The sequence below is a fragment of the Eurosta solidaginis genome, chromosome 2, assembly GCF_040869045.1.
Source record: "Eurosta solidaginis isolate ZX-2024a chromosome 2, ASM4086904v1, whole genome shotgun sequence".
Taxonomy (NCBI): domain Eukaryota; kingdom Metazoa; phylum Arthropoda; class Insecta; order Diptera; family Tephritidae; genus Eurosta; species Eurosta solidaginis.
The window spans coordinates 130,073,903-130,097,998 of record NC_090320.1 but is presented as its reverse complement, the minus strand read 5'-3'; the positions used below and the strand labels follow the sequence as shown (position 1 = coordinate 130,097,998).

General features: G+C 40.4%; 1 protein-coding gene and 1 pseudogene across 6 annotated transcripts in view; both read left to right on the top strand.

Annotated features, from left to right (window-relative positions):
- The window catches only part of Ca-beta (Ca2+-channel-protein-beta-subunit), a 1,568,477-nt gene that overhangs the window by 1,374,810 nt on the left and 169,571 nt on the right, over positions 1-24,096 (top strand). The window contains exon 9 of one of the 6 annotated variants that reach the window (XM_067766222.1): positions 22,074-22,248. The exons of the other annotated variants lie outside the window; for them this stretch is intronic. Coding sequence (XP_067622323.1) covers positions 22,074-22,081 — 8 coding nt within the window. The 3' untranslated portion in view covers positions 22,082-22,248. Of the gene's footprint in view, positions 1-22,073; positions 22,249-24,096 lie in introns of those variants that run through there. 6 annotated transcript variants of the gene reach the window in all.
- LOC137239643 (nucleosome-remodeling factor subunit NURF301-like) lies at positions 2,235-3,843 on the top strand (annotated as a pseudogene).

Sequence of the window (24,096 nt, the reverse complement as noted above, 5' to 3'; positions counted from 1 at the left end):
CGCATGTCCAAGGGTTACGTCTGCCTATTCGTCTGCTTTGCGACTAAGGCGATCCACTTAGAGGCGACTAGCGACCTCAGCACCGCCGCGTTTCTAGCAGCATTTAGTCGGTTTGTCTCCAGACGAGGATGCCCGAAAAACCTCTATTCCGACAACGGAACGAACTTTGTCGGTGCGTCGAGGGCTCTCCGCTCAGAGGTCAAGGCATTCCTCGTTGATGCGCGCAACCAAACCCTCTCTAAATATGCCCACCCAACCCTTGCATGGCATTTCATACCAGCAGCTGCTCCTCATATGGGCGGACTGTGGGAAGCGGGAGTCAAGAGTTTCAAAACCCATTTCAAAAAGATCGCATTGGATCTTAAATTTACTCTAGAGGAGTTCAGCACCCTCCTGTGTAGGATTGAATCCTGTCTCAACTCCCGACCCCTAAGCCCATCTTCCAATGACCCGTCCAACCTGGAGCCACTCACCCCCGGGCACTTCCTCGTCGGGGGCCACCTACTAGCGCCACCCGAGATTGACGTCAGCGAGAATCGCGCTTCACTCGTCAATCGATGGGAAAAACTTAAGGCGCTGCATCAAACCTTCTGCAAGCGGTGGAAAACGGAGTACCTCACCGAACTGCAGAAGCGCGTTAAGTGGAAGCATCCACAATCGAATCTCAAACAGGGGGACTTAGTCGTCATTAAAGAGGACAATCTGCCCCCCAACGAATGGAGACTAGGTCGGATAGCCAACCTCCATTATGGCCCCGATAACCGAGTTCGAGTCGTCGAACTTGATACGGCAAGAGGACAAACCACCCGACCAATCACGAAATTGGTCCTACTACCACCCTCCAGTGAGGGTGAGGGAGACTTGTAACTCCCAACCGTTATAACCAACAACCCGTATAACCCAGCTCTCGTTCACCCTGAACGAGGCCTACAACCCGCTTAACCCAGCTCTCGTTCATCCCGAACGAAGTCAACAACCCACTTAAACCCGCTCTCGTTCACCCCGAACGAGGCCAACAGAACCCTACCGCAGATCCGCTATCTGCCACAAAATACCAGTGAATCAATAATCATGATTTTGTCTTAAAACATCTACATATCAATTCTAAATATTCCCGCGGAAAAATTCCTCCAATTCTTTTCTCCTAGGGAGAAGAAAAATTGGGGAATAGGAATTTCGAAATTTCGAAGTCAGCAGTTTTGTCAATTGAAATCTCATTGCGCATTTCTTATTTGGTTTAAAAAAAAAAAAAAAAAAATTTGTAAGGTCTAATGATTGTTGCTAATTTGTTTGAAATTAAGAAATAAGGCGTAAACCACGCACATTATTGCATTTCATGTGAAATGAGTAATGAATTGGTGCCACAGCAACATCAACTGAGGAGCATAAGAAGGAGACGGCGGGATAACACAAATCCGCCGGAGAGGCCTGCTCTCATTCTGCAAGGCAAATTTCTGGCGGCCATGTCGAGTTGAGTTCGCCCTTCGCCATATACAAAAATCTAATTAAGCCTTCTTAAAATCCTTGCGCAATTTCTGGATGGCTACATCAAGTATACAAAGAGCTCTTCCGTTGCTTATGATACTTTTCGACTTAAAATAAAGAATATTGTGGTTGTTGATGCGGTTGTATTAACAGTGAGAACATTGTGGTACAATGCAAATACATATTTTAGCACACATTTGTACAATTAAGTGTTCTTTCTTAAAAGAACCAATTTCCTTTAACTATTTTGATGCATTCCCTTTAACTAGTGGAAAAACTCCTATGATGGCAAGGAAATATCCCTCTCCCTCACAGTCATAATACCTACTCTTCTCCCATAACTGGTTTCCTCCTTTTCGAACATTGTTCAGAATAGGAGGAAAGGGAGACGTGAAAGAAAACTCACAAGGAATTTCTATTTAGAATACGAGGAATGGGAGAAGGGAATTGGGCTGCTAATATTTTATTACCTTAACGTAATATAGTTTACCATCATACCTTTAAATCCGTTTGGCGTATCAATATCCGTCATGTGGTGCGCAGGTTCTGCACGTTCCTGTGGTTTGGCTGTAGTAGCATTTGAGGTAGGTGTTTTGTCAACGTTGTTCCACCTGTTAAATTAACTGCTTTTGAAATTAAGGTGATTTTAGCTATCATTACTACCTACTTACCTCAGCACTAGTCCTTGAGTAAAGTAATTCCGACCACATCGGGGTGCTTGTATTCTGATAGCACTGGTAGATACTCATATGTCGTCCTCCGAGCGCAGTAGATTCGACTCCAATTTCGAAGCGCGGCCACCAAGTCTAGACCCCATTTGGCTACCAGATCGTGAATATGAGCCATTGGTATTGCCGGAATCTTCTGCCGATTTATTGATGAAACATGACTTAATAATCAAGGCATTGAGCGTATATGCAGTATTACGACGTTTTCGTCATTTAATACGCTTATCACCATTTCGTTTTGAGGATTTTTGCGCTGCATTGACAAGTGACGAACAAAGTGCACCAATTGCAGACGTACATTTTATGTTAGTGAAGGCATTTTTACGTGAAGAAAATCTTCAGGGAACTCACTTTGGTCCTTCAGGGAACTCACCTTTGGACCACTCGATCGAAAAGATACGGCGAATATAAGTTTCCTATCTAATTAATGGCATCACATGGCCGGAGGTATTACGTAGCTATGTAGAGAGCGATATAATTTTTAGTCGCGAAGTATATAATATTTTATGTGCTGCTGGCGATTATCCATTTACGTGTGTTAACGATCGTATTATAGTTTTACAATTTTTAACCAATCAATTTTACAAGCAATGCTATACGAGACGTAATGTTACAAGAGGGTCCAATTCATTACGATGATCATCGTCGTAGATGTCTAGATTAGGCGATCTATTATGCGGCGCAACATGCCCTGCTGTTTACCATCTCGAATGTGTCGATCCACCATTGCATGATATACCAACTGACGATTGGCAGTGTAATTCATGTAAATCGCATAAAGTTAGTGGTGTTGTGGATTGTGTATTGCCACAAGAGGAACAAGGCGTACCCATAAGGAATGATACTTGTCTCGGATCGACATGGACGTAAACTTTGGTTCATAGCACGTAGAACATTCGTTGAAGGCCAACCTGCATATGATGACAAAATTTGGGATTATAGTACAGAATCAAAACTAGAATTACTATTGGGCATACTCGATAAGGATGACTTAGAAGCTGCACTCTATAATCAAATTACTGAGCGGAAAGATGAGATTGTACGACAGATGACATTAACAGAATCCATAACAGAAGAGCATAACAAATATCAAAGACTGTCATATATGGACGAAGAAAAGAAGCAAACGTGGGCATTAAGGCGTGGCACGAATGATGAAGATTTTGATATAAGTGCAAATGCCATCAGCGGCGGCGGTGGAGACAACAAAATGACACGCCTAAAAACAAGTCGGAACACAAAGGAATTTTCACATCTTAAATTGGTTATAGAACATGGCTTTGAAAATTACATAAATCAATATCCATCAAATCCAATTGCGTTGAATAAGCCACAACGCAACGAACAGCGCGATAAACGTCGACATTTATCACACAAATTTTCAGTGACTACCGCATCAGAATTTAAGTGGATTGGTACAACAATGGGTAGTTTGGATAGCATTATACAAACAGTGCGTCAAACGTTATTAATTTTGAAGATAGCATACCAACAGCGTTTATGATACCAAACTGGCGTTTCATGAAATAGAACCTGCGCAAAACTGTATCAGAAGCACGTCGTCCAACAGAATATTGTTTGCTTGGTATTGGTTATATATCAGCGAAGAGGCATGTCGAATCAGGGTTATTAGTGTTGGCGATAGGAGCTGATAGTTTTGTAGCAGCAGCATCTGCACCTTCAATTATCCCCTGCAACTGTTCCTCTATTGCACGCACCCGTTCAGCGAATGTAAATGCAAAATAATCGGCGCCCCCCAATTGTACATTCTCTTTATTACGTTGCTGTAGTTTAACATATAGCCCGGTTTTGACGTTCTTTGTTACGTTTATTTAAACGTTCCAATATGGTCTCTTTTTTATATCAGCATTATCAGCACCGCTTAGCATGATATTACTGCTGCTTGGCTCGGTACTTATTCTACTTGTTTGTTCTTGCTTTGCATGTGCTGAATCACGTGATCTGCCTCTTCCACAGCCCCATTCTGTCTACTTGTAAATACTCCACGTATTGAGTGTAGCCCGTTTTTCGAATGCCCGTAATACCTTTGCCTCCTTCAACTAATTTTATGGTAATATTACATCCCGAAACGTTTGTTGTTGGTTCTGTTATTGCTGTTGCTGGTGTTGCTAACGTCAAGGGTGGTGAAGGTGTATTCGATAATATCACAGAATTATCTGATGGTTTCGTTTTAGACTGCGGCTTATGTACATTGGCTAATGCATACAATTCCGAAATTACTGTTTCAAAATACCATTCATCCTGAAGCTGATAACTATGTTTGCGCATAGTAACCAGTTCCGAATAGAATGCACGTAAAATAAGCCATGTTATTTCGCACTGACCCGGCGTGACGCCACCCCCTTGGTAAATGCAACATCGGCCACGTTTTCGTATATGCTACATCCACCTTTGTGCGATTCTCCATTGAAAATGATTTGCACGCTTTCAGGGAGCCTAATTACAGCTGGATACTTTTTCATAGCAACCAGTAGACTAAATATATGGGTGAAACCATCGATTGGTTAACACCAATCATTATTTGGAGGTAGGGTGAAGACTTGCTCTAATGGACCGCTCATATTACGTTGCATGACTTCCCATTCGCAACGTGTTGGTATTTGCATCCAACTTTTCATTAATTTGTAGCGGTGTACCTGAAATGAAATAAAAAGAGTACCTGAAATGAAATAAAAAAAAAAAATGAAATTAGAAAATGTATAAGATTATAAAAAAGGAACGATACTAGGATACTTACCCATCATACGTTTATCCTTCGTAATGAAAATTCATTCAAAATGCCTGTATACTCATTTCCATGAATGAATGACATTTTGAATGAACGAAACAAGGGTGCCACTCGATGACATTTGCTTTTGTCTTTTCTTACGCCGTAAACACATTGCGCGCGACCCCATGAAGTACAAGTCGGATCCGCGGGATCCAAAATAAAAACTTTATTTTGGTTCCGATAAATGAAAGGTTTGTTTTAGTTTGACAAATTGGTGCATAAAGACACACTCAAACCAACTTTCTTGTGAAAAAAAAAGGGGTGAACCACTCGAGACCGAAATAATTCTCCCGGTTATTTGCATTGATTTCATTGTTAAAAAGGTTAGTGCAAAATTAAAATGTAAAACATAAACAGAAACATGTCATACTCCATAGTGGTCTCGCTTTCATAATAGAAATTGCCTTTGTGTATTGAGGTTCCGGTAAGGTTTCGTCAGCCCGGTCAGCTTGAAATCCCAGCAGGAAGAAAGTAGTGTCATATATGCTTTCGATGTTACAAACAAGGGAGAAATTAAACTTTTTAGAACAGACTTTAAATTTAATGTCGCGTCAGGACTCAGACGCAAGCGTTCCCTAAATACTTTCATGACATGACCATTATGCATCAATACATTGCAGTGGGCAGCACCGCACAGCGGTCTCATTCCAACGATTGGAAGAGTGAACAGCGGACAGCTCTACAAATTGCCACACTCGTTAGCGTAGGCTATTCCCGCCAGGGTTGTGTTGGAATCAACAAACACACCACAATTTGTGATTCTCACACAACATGGCCCAAATCAACACAAAAAGTGTTCCCAGACAGCGAGTAAAGGCCTCTTTACATTTGTCGCACATTTGTATGCACGACGTCATTTGACTAGTCATTTTACAGGGATTCATAGGTTATATTCACAGCCACATTTGTATCGGCGTGGGTGAGTTTTGTGACCAAATTTTTGTAGGGCAACTACAAGGAGCCGTGAAAATACACGGGTAACTCGTGATACCATCTGCTACACAAATGTAGCGTATATTACCGCATATTGCCTGTATTAGGCAAACACCAAAAAGGACTGCTTTCAATATCAGAATTTCGTTATGATGAGGATATTTACCAAAATTAAAGATACCTCTAGGCGTATCTCAATAAAATTATATTAAATATAACAGTGGTTTCAACCACTACAAACCCATCATTACATCGACAGAATAACTTAATAAGATTATTCGTTCCACACAACCCTTTATCCCGAGTACGCCAACCACAAGCTCGATCAATTAAGCCTCTACTCTCCGCCCATACGCCACCCAACCCCCCTTAAAATGCAAACCAAATAATAACAAGTTCCCGTTCCAGAATGACGGGTTTCTCGGTCAAACGCAACAAGACGGAGCAACGCGTTGACTCCTTCACCGTCTCCTGCCGGTTGTGCCAGAAGAACCACGGCATGCGACTATGCCCGCTGTACCGGGGAATGTCGGCAGAAGAACGCCTCCGGGCCGTCCTTATACACCGGCACTGCCCCAATTGCCTATCGCCGTTCCATCGGTTAGAGATATGCCCTAGCAACGACCGTTGCCACCGCTGCCGTGAACCACACCACACTACGCTTCACATGGAGAACGAGCAAGCACGGCCACGCCCGATCCCTTGCGGGGAGCGCGACGACGACGAAAGCGACGAGGTGCTATCGATCAACATCACCGAGGACACACGATCGTGGGCCCAACAGGTAGAAGAGGAGGAGAAGGAGATGGAAGAGTTCACGCGAAGTGCAGCCGCCTTAGCCATCGCCCCAACGACCAGTGGAGAAGCACGATCCTTCCGACCGCTGCTTCAGCATGAGAAGCAGAAAAATAATCAGCGACACATGGAACACGGGGATGGCGCGGAGACGCGTCCTTTCCGCCCATCGCACCGCAATGCCAGTGGGCGCCGGGGCGGCGCGGAGCCGCGTCCGTTCCGCTCGACCCGACTCTCTACTGGCAGAGCGGCCCCGTATCAACCATACAAGAAGGGTACCACCACCACTATCGTTCCACATCAGGCGCACCCCGCCGGCTTCAGGACAGGGCGCTTACGGGAAACCCATGACGCGATGACGATCACCCGAGCATTTATTGCTATTGCTCCTACCGCGATCATACGGATAGAGGCAGGGGGGCACCTCCATCTGGTGCGCGCACTCATTGATCCCTGCGCGCCGACGTCCGTGATAGACGCGCACCTGGCCAACGACCTCCAACTCGAACGGCTTAATACGGCCAGAACTGCGAAGTGCACACTAGTGTTGCGCGGGAAATACGGGGTAATGCATCGAGTCACGACTCAGGCAACGGTGGTATCACGGCATACGCGTCTCAACCCAACCGCGACGATTGACTCCTCGGTCACGGCACCCTTCCAATTTATGAGACTCGCAGACCCGACTTTCTATCGATCTGCGCCGGTCCTCTTAACACTCGGGGCCGACGTGTACGCCACCATTATGGTTAGTGGCACAGCCCCAGTAACGGTCAATGGGCTCCTCACGCAGCCGACGATCTTCGGACTGGTCGTTTCAGGAGCGTTCCAGCCATAACGGTCTGGCAGCGTTCTTACGCGTCTACAGCGACATCCAGCCTTCATATAATACATATTACGTCCAATTAACCAGGTGCATCAAAACCAAGCAACCCCACGTACATGCATACTAACTTTTCCCTTTTTATTCACAGCTCCGCCAAGAGAGGCTGCATTAGTGATGACCGGGAGTTCACAGGAGATCACATTGGAATTTTAATTTATTTTAAGTTATTTAATTTATCTAAGTTATCACGCCTCGGGTCGGTTGCTGGCGTACTCATCAGTTTCCTTTTTTGCTCTTTCGAGTTGCTCGCCGCAAGGGGGCCGGCATGTTTAGGCCACCAGCCTAAATATTCGCTACCACCCTAATGTACACTTTTGGCAATTTTAGTATTTACCGGTAACGGCCCACCCCTGCCGAGCGCTAACTTTAAAGGGGAAAACTCGACGAAAGTTAGCTATCGGCAGGTGGTGCGGACCTTTTTCGTTTTTTAAACTTTCTTTCTATTTTGGAACGTCAACGAGCCAGCAGCTAGCCCCAGGTGAGTTATCATATTACGTATCTTTTCATAGGTTGTGCATATAATTACGCTATAATCGCACCTTGCTATTGTGATTCTTCTTAATAATTGCGATTTTTTAACATTAGAATTTGCACTTGGCAATTGTCTGGCAATCAGCCACCAATATTTCTATTTTTGAATTGTAATCTATCCAACAATTTGCGGTCGTGATATTACTAACATTTGCCGTGCACGAATGTGTAATTAACAATTTAAGAACTTTGAATTCGAATTAGTTTGTGAAGCAAGTCCCTTTTTGATAATAAATAAAGCTGAGAATTCATATTGTTTATAACGTGAATACATTTGTTATTACTCGCCCTAATTCTTTTCTTTGCTTTCTTTTTATTTGCGACGCACACGCCCGACTTCCCCGGGTCCACACTGCCCCGCAAAACAGATGATATTTAATAAAAATAATTAAAGAAATAGATATAAGTATGAGATTCTTCAGTTAGGAAACCTAGTTTTAGGAAAAATATTTTTACTAATAGGAAAATATCTTTCATTCTAAATAGAGTAGAAAATAGAAATAGGAAACATTTCTACTTTTAACCTGCCTACAAAATAAGGAAATAATAGTCCATAAGAATAGGCTTACCCAATATAAAATATGCCAATGACTCACAATACTTTAGCAACAAAAAAAGCAGTTTCAACTATAGTATTCCAATTTACTCGTCAATAAACAAAAAAAAATAATTCATGTTGGTATCCAGTTTCCATTAATTCACCTGCCGATTTTTAAGGGAGTCGACGCTCTTAAGGGCGGCTGTGCAAAAAAAAAAAAATTTAAAAAAAAAATAATAATAATAAATTACTCATCATAGTATATACACAAAAAAAAATAGAAAAAGTCAGCTTATTATGAAAAAGCGAGAATGAGCATAACGGGCACAATATGTAAAGCAAATACAAGCGAATAAAAACAAAAAAAAAAGAAATATATATACTTACTCAAGTTACCACTATGCAAAAATTATTTGGTAACACCAAGTAAGTTGACTGGGTCATTCAACGAAAAATGAAACAACACGGCACACTTATCACAGTGACATCGGAGTGTCTATAATTAAGCATAAAATTATATACGCTCACTTAAAAGGCCGATGGTGTAGTATCCCGTGGAATTCACCTCACTTCAAACACGCTTAACATTACAAAGATACGTTCATTGACCCAGGTAACTACCACAAGTTCATTCGCTTTCACCAAGTCACCTAATGCATTAATGCGTCATACCGAAATTGCTCAAGTAGGAATCATATTGACAATATAATAATTCGCCAACCAAACATTCCTCACTGTCATGCACCTCTAATATGTAATTATTAATGTAAGAATGTATATATGTATAGGTTAAGAACTTTTGAATAAATAGGAAAGAATTTATTCAATAAAGAAGATTTATGAATCTGATGTCAGCGCTGAACATTAGCGCCAACAAATCCATTTTCTTTTAAAATCTAAAATCTACTTTGTACACTGGTAGCAAAGAACGTAGCGTTAACAAATGCAATGAAACTCAGTGACTCGGGCCAGCTTGAGCGCAGACCATACGGCCATATTAGTATAGCTTCATCAATTATGGGACGAACATACTACCTTATTCCCTATCTGCTCTTCCAGAGGCTCTTAAAGCCACAATAGGTGTGGATGGTTGGCGCAAGAGTGCTCAAATGGCGGACGAGGCGATACATGTGTACACAGATGATTCCAAAGTAATGAAAGGAGTAGGGTATGCGGTATACTGTGCTGATCCGGAAATAAACAGATCCTAAAAGCTGCCAGATTACTGTAGCGATTTACAAGCGGAGGTATTAGCCGTAACCAAAGCAGTAGTATCACTGGAAGAGAATAGCTCAAACTGCAACCGTGCTAACTTTTATATTGACAGCCAAGCAGCTATTAAGGCAATAATCTCGCATAGCACAGCGTCTAAAAGTGCGTGAGAGTGCAAGCAGTTCCTGGAAAGAATCGGTACGGCATACATCTATATTTGGTCCCACGGCATATGGAAATAAATGGTTATGAAACAGGGGATGAACTAGCTAAAAAGGGCGCAGAGCGCGAAAGAACTGTAGACTGATGACGGGTATTCTGACTGTTCACTGCCTTCTGGCGTCACATGCCCTTAAATAAGCATTGACCAGTGATAGCAGATTTAGGAAGTGCGAGTTGGAAGAGGAAACGATCGAGCACGTTCTGTGCTTGTACCCTGCGCTTGCCAGGCTAAGACTCCAGCTACAAGGAGTGATAAAGCTGTCAGATCTAGAAACCGCAAGTGGCATAGGTCCTATAAAGCTTCTAGGATTTCCATTAGGACGGAGTTATTTTATAACTTAGGTTCCGATTTTTGATAGGGTTTTTCCGTTTGGTCGTTCTGGTAACACTCCGGATTCATTCAGTCTATGTGAAGTGCTCAAAAGGACCGGTCAGTTCATCCTAACTAACCTCAGCTTGGGTTTGGTTTTAAAACATCTTGAGAATTTAGACTCATTGTTCAAATAAGCTTTAGATTTAACCCGAATAAATTTTGAAAACAGAGAAAAAAAATTTAAAAACTTCCAAACCAGATGAATGGCTTAAAATTTAGACACAAATTTCTAACTGTATACTATAGACATTGTCATTTTACTTTTAAGTCAAGTTTTTGTCTTGGTATTGGCTGCCAATGTGCACAGTATGATATTGTAACGTAGCAAATGCTACGCCACAATATCTATTTCCTATTTAGCGCCCACCCCTAACATCATATTTTCCATTTACTGCCCACCCCTAGTAGTGTATGCACCGACATACATATATACATACATACCGGCCCAACACCCATCGCGCAAGCACAAAGCAAGCCAGCGATGGTGAACGCACAATGCTTGGGAATTTTCATTCGTGGCGGGCTGTGCGCGACAATGCGAGCATAATTCCCACCGTGTTCATAGTTACCTATGAATAAAATGATTGGCCGGAATACACCAGGCACACTTCGCCATAGGTAAGTGAAGTGCTTGTCGGCCGCCACTGGCGGTCGACAAGGGGTGCCCTTTGGGTTAGGAGGGTGCGTTACAAGGTCGGTTCCACCGATGGTACGCCCCCCTGCTTATCGGACACCCCACAGGTTTGCCCACATTTCCGGTGAGTAAGACGGGATTTACACCCCTTATTACTCATCGGAAATGTAATGCACGAGCAGCTTTCTCGGGTAGGAAGGAAACCCGTCCCAACTCCAGTGGCGGGGCGGTTTTCCCCACTACCCTGGCAGACTGCCCGAGCCAATATAAATACATTGTAGGAGTTCCCTTTGGGGGGTAAAGTTACAAGGTCGGCTCTTCCCCCTAGGCCTATTGGGCAGCCTTACCCATATTCCAGGGACTCCCTTTGGGTCGAGGGGGGGTAAAGTTACAAGGTCGATTCTGCCGATGGCACTCCCCCCCCCCCCCCCCCCCCCCCCCCGGCCTTTTGGGCAACCCTAATATTTTGTTATCATCTCCTCTGAGTAAGACGGGACTCACCCCCCCCCCCCCCCCCCCCCCTTTACTCAGAGGAAGGGTAATGCACGGATATACGGCTCAGGTAAGAGGGGAACACTTCCCAACGCCTGCGGCGGGACAAACTCCCCTACTACCCTAGCCGAATACCCGAGCCAATATATTGTAGTTAGTTAGCCTCATACTAATATCGACACTTCGCCATAGGTACAACATCATCGCCAACCCGATCCTTGGACATCCCATTCCGAAGTCAAGCCACCACCGTTGTCATAGCTATTTGGTGAGAACTACCGTCACTCAGTACTCTCTCTTCGGGCGTGATCCTAACTACCGCCGTCATTACTACCGCCGTTAGCACCCCTTAGCGAGAGCCACCGTCGTCTTCACCATCTCAGCCACCGCTTAGCTAGTACTCTATCTCCCTCTCTCTGTGGAGAGCCGTCGTCCTTGGGTTACACTATATTGTCAGCGACACTACCTAGTGAACATCTCTCTCTCTCTTTCCTGGATTCAAGGTTGTAGATATTTTATCCTGAGACCCGCGTGTGTGTGTGTTCGAAATCAAAACACTAATTTGTTGTATATCTATTTAGGTGGGGGAATTGGGACCTCCATCCGACTCTGGATTGACTTGAGCATACCTCAGCCTTTGACCAAACCCACCTCATAAATGGCGCCCGAGCAGTGACCCGTCTCCTCAGGCGACTGTGCCAAAACCAACGAGAGCACCAACACTGTAGAAACGGGTTCACCGAACACACCACCAACAATTGACACAAAGATAAGCGAAAACACCACCACCACGCTCAACGTCGACTCTCTAGGCTGGATTTACCTGCTGAAGAAAGATAGGCTAATCGAAGAATGCAAACGCTACCGAATCTACACCGAAGGACATACCGTCGCCGAATTTCGCAGCACACTCAGCGCATACTTCCGAGAGCAACGAAAGCGTAAGTCAACAGAAAATCTTTTGAGAGAGGTAGAGATGGAGATCGCCGCCGAAGAGGCCCGGCCAGTCACATCTACGCAAAACACCATGCCGGCCATCACAATTAAAGCAATATCCCCCCAGCGCGAGCAGAGCGGCATACGTAACACGGAGGTCATGAATACAGTCCGCCGCTGGGATGTACATTACCCTGGAGGCGACACATTATACGACTTCCTGGAAAGGATTGAGGAACTGGCAGAATGCTATCTGATTAAGCCAGATCAACTCCTCCCAACCCTTCCAGAGATACTGCGTGGCAAAGCCCTTCAATGGTTCCACCTGCGAAAACAACAACTACACACATGGGCTGACTTCCGCTCCGAAGCCGGAAAATTCTTTTTGCCGAAGCGACACATTAGCCAGCTAGAGGACGCTATCCGCCAAAGAAAACAGACGAACAGAGAAAAGGCCAAGGACATATCCTCGCCCTCCAGACGATGATTCGCCGCCACCCGACTTTGTGCAAAGAAGATCATCTAGAACGCATATACGACGGACTACGGGTGGAGTATCGACTTTTTGTGAAGCGGGGCGAGTTCCAAACGATAGAGCAGCTTATGGAGCTCACCGACGAGTACGAACTACTGCGGAGCGAAGAAGCCAAACAGAACCGACTGTTAGCACATAGCTTAAGCACAGTAATAATCCCTCCCTGTCCACACTCACTGACCGTTACGATGCAAGAAACACCTGCTGGCGATGCAAGAAACGCGGCCACCGCCGCTCCCATTGCACAACGAAAGACGACTTTTTTGTTCTAGATGCGGCAGAGACGGAACGCTCTCCAGGGATTGTGCATGCTACGGAATGAACCGAAATAATCCGATAACACCTGCACTATTATCATCCGTAGCCAAAGGGAAGGGGAACGACGGACATTTTTACATACAGGTATCCATCGAAGGATTGATGTGCCGCGCCCTAATCGATACTGGGGCCACCGTGACATACATCAATGAAGCCGTGAGAAGGCATCTGGAACGACGAAAGATTCCACCGTTATCCAATCGTTGCAACATGTAACTCGCCGACCAATCATGCGTTGCGAGCACCCACGCCTACCCGGTCAAAGTCAAATACAATGGTCAAACAGCCAGTACGTTGGTATCTGTTATCCCTAATTTGGCCTAGAGTGTTATCCTGGGTATGGACTTTTTGGCAAAGCGCAACGTTACCGTCTCACTGGATGGAAAGCCCCTTACCACAGCCGGTACAACCAAAGCAAATGCACCCGTAACCCTGCATTACATAAGAGATAGATAGATAGATAGATAGATAGATAGATAGATAGATAGATAGATATTTATTATTAATATGTTTACATATTTTTTGATTTCACAATACATTTTAAATATCACAAATTCATTTTCAATTCACAGACGTGTATGATATATATATATATTAAGTAATAAAAATTAAAAAGTAATAAAAAATATTTTAGCCTCGAATAAGATCTATACATAGCCGTTTAAAATTCATAATATTATTATCTCGTTTGATATAATCAGGTAACGAGTTAAATATGTTAAGGCCCTTATATAATAATGTGTTTTGGGCTGCAGTAGTCCGCTGTAATCCTAGTCGAAAGTCATTCGCATTCCGCACAGCATATTGGTGTGTATCTCTAACATACTGAATGCAACTTGTTAAATACATCGGCGCCCTGTTCTGTTTAATTTTAAAAATCATTATTAGTGTATTGAGCATCAGTTTTTGCTCAATATTTAGCCATTTCAATGTTTCAAGCATGTGACTTATTGGGGTGTATTTGTGGCATTTTATTATTGATCTCATACATTTGTTTTGTAATTTCTGTATCCTTCCTATTTGTGATTGGTTACAAGATGTGTACAGAACTGTGGAACAGTATTCAAAATGTGGCTTTATGATTGTATTGTATATTTTTATTGCTGTTAAAGTGTCTAATTTATTTCGTATTCTTCTAAAGAAGTAAATCTTTTTTGCAGCTTTTTTACACAAATAGTCCACGTGATTGTTAAATTTGAGCTCATTGTCTATTATTACACCTAAGTATTTCATATTGGTTACTTGCTCAATACTAGTATTATTTATCTCTAAATTTATTTCGCTATTTGTATTTATCACCATTACTTTTGTTTTCTGTTCATTTAATTTGAGCCTATTCATTTTAAGCCATTTCATAATTTCATCTATATCACATTCTAACTTTCGTTTACATTCTTCCACTGTTTCTGCTTCTGTATATACCAATGTATCGTCTGCATACATTACCAATTTGGATTTTGATATCAATTTTTCTATATCATTTATGTAAATTATAAACAGAATTGCTCCCAGAAGAGATCCTTGGGGCACCCCTGTATTCACATATGAAAAACTTGATTTTGTGGATTTTATTTTTGTTTGCTGTCTACGATTTGTAAGGTAGTCCTTAAACCAAAGTAGCTCTTTTCCTCTTATTCCATACATATACAGCTTTTTTATTAGAATACCTCTGTCTATTGTTTCAAATGCTCTTTTAAAATCAAGAAATAGAGCTGCTATTATTGTTTTTCGTGGACGCTTCTTCCACTCACTTACGACGAAGTTTATTGCACTTTCACATGAATGATTCTTACGAAAACCGGACTGGTTTAGAGATAGTATATTATTAGTTTCTAGGTACGTTTGTAGTTGATTTTTCACAACACTTTCCATTATTTTTTCAAATATCTTAAGAGTATTTATTGGACGAAACTCTTCACATTTTTTTGTTTTAGCGATTTTTTCAACTGGCACTACCAATGAGTCCTTCCATTCATTTGGGAATACTCCGCTCATTAATGAATGATTTATTAACTTTGTTAAGAAAGGCCCAAGTACATTCCAGTTGTCCAAAATGATCTTTGGGCTCACATTATTCCAATCCTTTTTGTTCTTAAGTTTTTTACAAATTGCCTTTAGTTCGCAAATTTGTATTTCTTTAAAATGAAAGGTTTCAGGACAATGATCAATATTGTTAATATATATTTCTTTATCAATTGACTGATCTATTAATTCTATGCTCTCAATGAAGTATTTATTGAGCTTATCAGCTATTTCATTTTCATCACTTATTTCTTCGTTTTTATAAATTATAGAGCTTATTTCTTTTACATCTTTGCTAAGTATTAAATTTTTAAGTATTCTCCACATTTCTTTTTGATTTGTTGCGCTATTGATTTTTAGCTTAAAGTATTTATTTTTTTCCTTTATTATCTCTTGTTTGTATGTTTTACATATACTTTTATAAATTAACCATGAATTGGTATCGTCCATTACTCTCGCAGCTTGGTATGCTCTAATTTTATTTATTTTTAACTTTTTTAACGTTGAGTTAAACCATTTGTTGCGACTTGAGCGATTTCTAATCGTTCTACTTCTCGTATTAGATACCACCAAATCTTGTATGCACTTTTCCAGAATAACAGTGTTTTCATTTACATCATATGCGTTACTATGTTTTAGGTTTTTGTTTAAAAGCATTCTATTAAATTCACGCTGGTTGTAGTGGAATTGTTCAATTACTTTGTACTTTGGTTTTATTACACTTTTGCGAGTAGGTTTTTCTATAACTATCGACTCATGATCTGATATTTTTAGAGAATGTTGCACTGTTACTCTCAGATTGTGTATATTCGTTAAAACATAATCAATCAAGGTTTTAGAGTTTCTAGTTATTCTAGTATTCTCGTTCATTTTCTGCATTATACCGTTATCATTTGTTATTCTTTCTAATTCTCGCTTGTATAAACTATCTTTCGACCAGTCAATGTTAAAGTCGCCTGCTATTATAAAATCTTTACTTATTTCCGTTATTGTTTCCAGTTTATCTTGAAATGTGTTGCAAAATTCACGTTCCGAGCTATTTGGTGATCTATAAAGCCCCATGATGTACAGCTCGTTGTTATCAACGATGCATTTTATTGTTAATGTCCATATTTTCATATCACTGACTAGACAGTCTACAATATTCGCTTTAATTTCTTTATGCGTGTATATAATCACGCCACCTGTTCTTCGAGAGCTTGATACACACTGAAAACTATTGAAATTTTGTAGTTTTATTTCACTAAGTTCTATGTCTTCGGTTACATGAGTTTCCGATAGAATTATTATATCGTATTGATGCTCTTCTATAATGTGCTCTAACTCCGCTTTATTATTTATAAGTCCTTGTATATTTGCATAAAAAAGTATTATTGACTTTGATTGCTAGTAACCATTTTTTCTCCTTTTAGCTTCCAGTTTATTCACATATAGTGGACAACTTTTACTAAATGTCACGTGATTAATGTCCACATCGATATTTAGTCTTTCTTTCGCACGTATGCAGTTAATACATTTATTTGTTAATTCTCGGTTGCAATCCCTTGAACTATGTTTTTCTAAACATTTCACACAGATTTCTTCATTTTTACATTGTGCGGCTTTGTGGTTGAATCCTCTACATTTATAGCACTGTTGTACCTCAAGGCCATCAAAAACTCTACATTTTTCCCAACCTATATTTACTTTTTCGGCGGCGATAGTCTTTTGGAACGTTTCCGGATCTGCTTCGATTAATGCATTGTAGTATATTACATTGAGCTTTTTTGTTTCATACTGTTTTAAAACTTTCAGATTTCCATCCGCAATGTAAGTATTTTGTTTTTTTAACATTTCAATTATTTTTTCATCTGCATGTTTAAAGTTCATCCTCGATATTACAAATCTATGAGACATAATTTTGGGTATTTTTACTTCATATTTTTCACCAATACGGTCCTCGATTGCACATTTTATTTTATTTCTTTCCGTGTCGTTTTCACTTTCGATTAATATCACACCATTTGCTCTAGACTGTACATTGCTTATTTTCAGTTCTTTTGGATCAACTTTTTCATTTAAATCGGTTTTTGTTTGATTGCTGTTTTGTTTTGATTTAGGCTTTATTATTAAAGGCACTTCTTTTCTAATATCTGGCATCACTCTCTTATCTTTTTTTAGTACTTCAGCAAATGACATTTGTTTGTTGGCGGCCTTCGTTTTACCGACTAACTCTTTTATTTCTTTTTGTGCTTTCTTATTCTCTTCGCTACTATTTTTAATTTCACTGCAAATTTTCTCGCTGTCTTTCTTAAATATCTCCGCTACATCTCTTATTTTCTTTACTTCACTTATATTTACTACACATTTTTCTTGCACCTTTTGCATTTCTTTTATTCTCTCGCTAAATTTAATTTCAATCGCCTCTAATAATTTTTTTATTTCATACTCGTTATGTTTAAGCGCCAATTCGAATTCACTTTTGTACTCTTCTAATAGGGCACCATTTTTGTTTATCACTGCTTGCATGTTTCGCATTGCAGAATCTATATTATATATATATGTAACGCAGTCGTCACACATAAATCTTAACAATTTATTTTGATTTAGCACAGTAGATGCATATTCATCTAGGCCACAACACTTTGTTTTCAGGTGAAAAATCTTCCCGCAAACACCATCGCACCGTATTCCAGTTTCTCTGTTAATTGCTAATTTGCACTTATCACACGACATTTTTATTTTTGAGCTTTCGTGTATATTTGAATTAAAAAACAATTCATTGCTCGCTCGCACGTATTATAGTGTCTAAGTAAAACCAAAATATTATTTTACTACTGCACATAAACCATTAAATTCAATTTATTTACAAATATCACACGGAGCTAGTTAGATACACGTCCGAACTCGTTGAAATCACTCGAACTAGAGAAGCGGAACACCTCAACGAAGAGCGAAAGAGAGAACACCTAGAGCTCATAGAAACACATCAAAAAGCACCCACACACCTAAAAGGGCCAAACACTGCCGCAGAACACAGACACAACACAACACTAAAACAATGTTATTACCCGGCCATCCTCCTCAGCGACAATGGCGAGCAACTCGTCACTAACGCCCCGGCAACGATCCTGAGGGATCGTAACATCACCAACCGATTTACCGTAGCGTATGCCTCCCACGAAAATCCTACCGAACGGTTTATCAAAACAAGGGTGGCACAACGTACGAAACAAGACCATCGGAACTGGCACCAAAAACTACAAGAATCAACACACACATCAACCGCCGAAATAAATTTTAACCGCAACGTCGTCGGGCCGAGAAAAGCACGAACAAAAGATGCAATGCCCGAAGAACCGCCTCCATTCGACGCAGTACCGTGGCGCTAAATAAGCCACGGATACTGGACGTTAAGACATTCTGGGGCCCGCCATTAATAGCTGGCCATCTAAACGCCATCGTATGCGACAAACCGACCACTGGTGACATTATACCGTATGCACCAACCCGAGAGCCACACGATATTACTAACGGAAATCACGCCCAGACTTCTTCGCCCGGACTATGGCTAAATCGCAAAAGGGTGTAACACGGCGCGTAGGGTGGACGAAGATCACGCCATAATCAAGCTGAAAGAACAATCCATGATGGTACGATTCACTGGCTGAGGAGAAGCAAGGTCCGACCTAGCTTGATAAGTTTTCTATACATGAAATGTAAATACCTTAATTTTGAAATGTAAATTTAAAATGAATTTCGTACTTCCAATGTAAATTTAAACACAAACGAAATGTACACATTATTGGTGAAAAAAAGAGAAGAAAAAAATCAATCATAATAATAAAAACATCAACGAACATATATACACACATGTCGGCCGAGCCATCGGATTCAACCGATGATAAAACATACCTGGGCTCTGCCCATGGTAGTTCAGGCCTCCGCGCAAAAACCCTAGAATGCCACAACCTTTCGTCCGCCGAAGTAGGAGGGGACTGCAACGTAGCAAATGCTATGCCACAATATTTATTTCCTATTTAGCGCCCACCCCTAACATCATAAAAAAATAAATGTAAGGCGCGATAACCTCCGAAGAGATCTAAGGCCGAGCTTCTCTTCCAATTTGCGTCGTGCTCCTCTTGATTTTTCCCTACAAATTGACCGGACGGGACCTACATGTTTTATGCCGACTCCGAACGGCATCTGCAAGGCAGATGAGTTTTCACTGAGAGCTTTTCATGGCAGAAATACAATCGGAGCGCTTGCCAGACACTGCCGAGGGGCGACCCCGCTTAGAAAAAATTTCTTCTAATTGAAAAATCTTATTTCTAAAATTTTGATGTTGCTTTGCCCGGGAGTTGAACCCAGGGCATACGGTGTGATAGGCGGAGCACGCTACCATCACACCACGGTGGCCCCCCTAGCATCATATTGTAACGAATTTGCTGCAAATCCTCTTATTTGCAATCCTCTGCTAAGTTCGAATCACTAAATTGTTGAATAAATAACTCCAATATTGAATGATGGAAAAATGGCCTTTATTAAGTACTTCACAATAACACTTATACTTTGCTACTCGCTGGCTTAATAACCAAACTGATTGATAACTCAAATGAAACTCTACTATTGGCCGCCAGATCGCGTGCTTAATCAAACTGATTGATAGCTCAACTCAAACTGAATTTCAGCGCCTCTACATCTGTTGCCTTTTATACCCTTTGGTTTCCTCGTTCGCATTTTTCCAGAATGTACTAGCATTGTCCATGAGCTCTCAAACTTCTCAGATATATGCATGTGTTTGCGCATTGACTCTCCGCTGCTCGTATTCGTACATGGTACATATGTGTAGACGCAATTATTTATTCGTTTATGTAGATACATAAAGATTGAACTATTGATGTGAATGTTTGTAGTTTACAGTCTCTCGCGCGCACATAGGCGTATAAGTAAATGCATCTGTGTGTGACATCTCTCTGGGCTGCCTTATATATGTGTATACTTGATTTGATTATTAACGTAAATACTGCTTGGCATGGCCTTAGCATCGCCTTAGTGATGGGATAACTTAGTGATGCTAATATCCGTGACAATATTTTCCATTTACTGCCCACCCCTAGTAGTGTATGTACCGACATACATATATACATACATACCGGCCCAACAACCATCGCGCAAGCACAAACCAAGCCAGCGATGGTGAACGCACAATGCTTGGGAATTTTCATTCGTGGCGCGCTGTGCGCGACAATGCGAGCATAATTCCCACCGTGTTCATAGTTACCTATGAATAAAATGATTGGCCGGAATATACCAGGCACACTTCGCCATAGGTAAGTGAAGTGCTTGTCGGCCGCCACTGGCGGTGCCGATGGTACTGCCCCCAGGCCTATTGGGTAGCCTTACCCATATTCCATGGACTCCCTTTGGGTCGAGGGGGGGGGGGGGTAAAGTTACAAGGTCGGTTCTGCCGATGGTACTCCCCCCCGGCCTATTGGGCAACCCTAATATTTTGTTATCATCTCCTCTGAGTAACGTTAGTTAGCCTCCTACTAATATCGACACTTCGCCATAGGTACAACATCATCGCCATCCCGATCCTTGGACATCCCATTCCGAAGTCTAGCCACCACCGTTGTCATAGCTATTTGGTGAGAACTACCGTCACTCAGTACTCTCTCTTCGGGCGTGATCCTAACTACCGCCGTCATTAGCACCTCTTAGCGAGAGCCACCGTCGTCTTCACCATCTCAGCCACCGCTTAGCTAGCACTCTATCTCCCTCTCTCTGTGGAGAGCCGTCGTCCTTGGGTTACGCTATATTGTCAGCGACACTACCTAGTGAACATCTCTCTCTCTCTCTCTCTCCTGGATTCAAGGTTGTAGATATTTTATCCTGAGAGCCGCGTGTGTGTGTGTTCGAAATCAAAACACTAATTTACTGTGTATCTATTTAGGTGGGGGAAGTGGGACCTCCATCCGACTCTGGATTGACTTGAGCATACCTCAGCCTTTGACCAAACCCACCTCATAATATATACATATTAAAAAATATTTGATGGCTTTGCTGGGTACAGATTCGCCACTGATATGTTTAACATTAAATAGAGTTGCCAGATGAAGACGTAAAATAAATGTCGAAACTCGTTAGGAAAACCAAAAGCAACCTATGTTTTAATTTTTGGTCACTCAATACTCAATGCTATCAAACAAGACACAATAACAACTTTTACTTGCCCGTAGTGAGATCCGAATTCGATAAAAAAGTATATACTACGAAGGAATTAGAGAATATAATGATCTGCCAATTGATATTAAAAACTGTAATAATACCAAAAAATTCAGAAAGTTATTATACAGCTACTGTAAAGCGCTACCTGTAAAGTAGTTAAATTTTTTTAGTAAATAATTTTATAGATTATTCTATAGTTGAAGTCAAAGAAATTAAATGAATTGAAACAAATATGTAAACATTAAAAATACTTTGTACCTTATTAAATTATATAGATCTTCAAGATCGCAAATAAATAAATAAATAAAATCAAAATGCTCAACCCAAGAAACCAAACAGCCACAAATCAGCTCAACTACACATATAAGGATTATAAATTTAAAATTTCTTATTTATATAACAAATATCTGTTCTGATTCTCTTTTCCACTAGTAACTTAATAATGACTGATCGACGGATAGTTCAGGAAACCTACTGTAAACAGCAACGGAATAAGTGGTTTAAGGGAGTTATGAAATTGGAACATTTTACATTTTGATGAATTTTGAGTATGATTTTATTTCCCTGATGGGAAGTCAAACTATAAATAAATTATTTTTTCACTATTTTTGCATTCATTTTAGCTAATTATATTGACAGACAGAAAAATGGTACGTATTTTTTGCCCAACCTGAATAAATCTATTTGTATTTCAACGTATTCGGGTCCTTATTTGAGGCCAATTTGCCTCGAACAACCCTAAAATTAAAAAAAAAACGATTTTTTCTTAAATACTTTACAAGTACAAAACTTAAACGGGCAAACAAATGCAAAATAACTAGACTCAAACGCGTTCGGTACCTTTTGGCAAAGATCGCATATCTAATGGTCAAATTCTTTGATATGAATTGTTCAGTGGATAAAAGGAATGAGTCCAAAAATTTGAAATGGAGAAAAACGACAGAACAGTTGACGTTGACTTTTAAACTAGTTGTTACAAGAAAGCTCAAAACTAAAATTGCAAAATTAATTATTAGGGCTTCTTTTATAAAATAACTAAATGTTAGGCGCGATAACCTCTGAAGAGATTTTAGGCCGAGCTCCTCTTCCAATTTGCGTTGTGCTCCTTTTTAATTTTTCCTACGAATTGGCGGGACGCGACCTACTTGTTTTATGCCGACTCCGAACGGCATCTGCGAGGCAGATGAGTTTTCACTGAGAGCTTTTCGTGACAGAAATACACTCGGAGTGCTTGCCAATCACTGCCGAGGAGCGACCCCGCTTAGAAAAAATTTCTTCTAATTGAAAAACCTTATTTCTAAAATTTTGATGCTGCTTTGCACGGGGCGTGAACCCAGGGCATTCGGTGTGGTAGGCGGAGCACGCTACCATCACACCACGGTGGCCGCTTCTTTTACAATTTGTAAATATATAATGTTAGTATGTAAATGTATGTGCTCACAGACCCTGTTAATATGATACAAATACGTTTTTATTATTAAGAGTTTCAGTGGAAAACGGGAATAAGTGCACCAAATATTTTGTTGTTGAAATCGATAGCGAAAAATGCAACTTAATGATGTTTTGAATTTGAGCATTCGTTCGGAAATAAAAATAAAAAATATCCATCTAAATATTGGCTTACCTCGCGTAGTGTTTTAATTGAATTAGTATATTTTGGAGAGTACATTTTTTATAATTTTGCAAAGAAAGGCTGCAGATAATTTGTTGGTTAGTTCAGCGCATTCGCACAGTTTTATTTATAATGAACTTAAAAAATAACATAAAAAATTTCTTCTTTTTAAAAGAAAAAATAACATAAAACATTCCTTCTTTTTAAAACAAAAAATAACTAAAAAAAATCTTCTTTTTAAATGAATCGCAAGTATAACAAATATAACAAAATATTATGTCTTCTTCAGAATAATCTTTCCGACTTGATACTGTTTTTAAGTTTTTATAGAAAGTATGGTACACGGGAGGGATATATTTTACTAAATCAATCATATCATTTTTCGTTCCTTTTGTTATAGCTCTAGTTTTAGGATACAATAGACTTTGACTCACGCTATTCAATAACATTACTTTACCTTTCTTTCTTATGTTTATATTTTCAAATCCAAAATTTTTATAGAAATTATGTTTATACTGTATTACCCATGCTTTCAATCTCTCAAGTTTGATCCACCTAATTTGATGCCGGTTTACCGGTTTTCCCGCGGTATTGGTTTTGCGATTACAAACGAAAGTTTCCAAAGATTTTGTAGAGAAAAAATCAAAATAGGTCATTTTAACCATTTGAAACTGTTCCTTTCTTTCGCATGTTATGATTATATTTATCCAATCATTTGAAGAATACACACCAAATTGGCAATTTATATCATTTGGGCAATTTATTACGCAATTTATCATATACTAAATTGTAATAATAAATTGCCAATTAAAAAAAATTGCGTAATAAATTGTTTCAAACTGC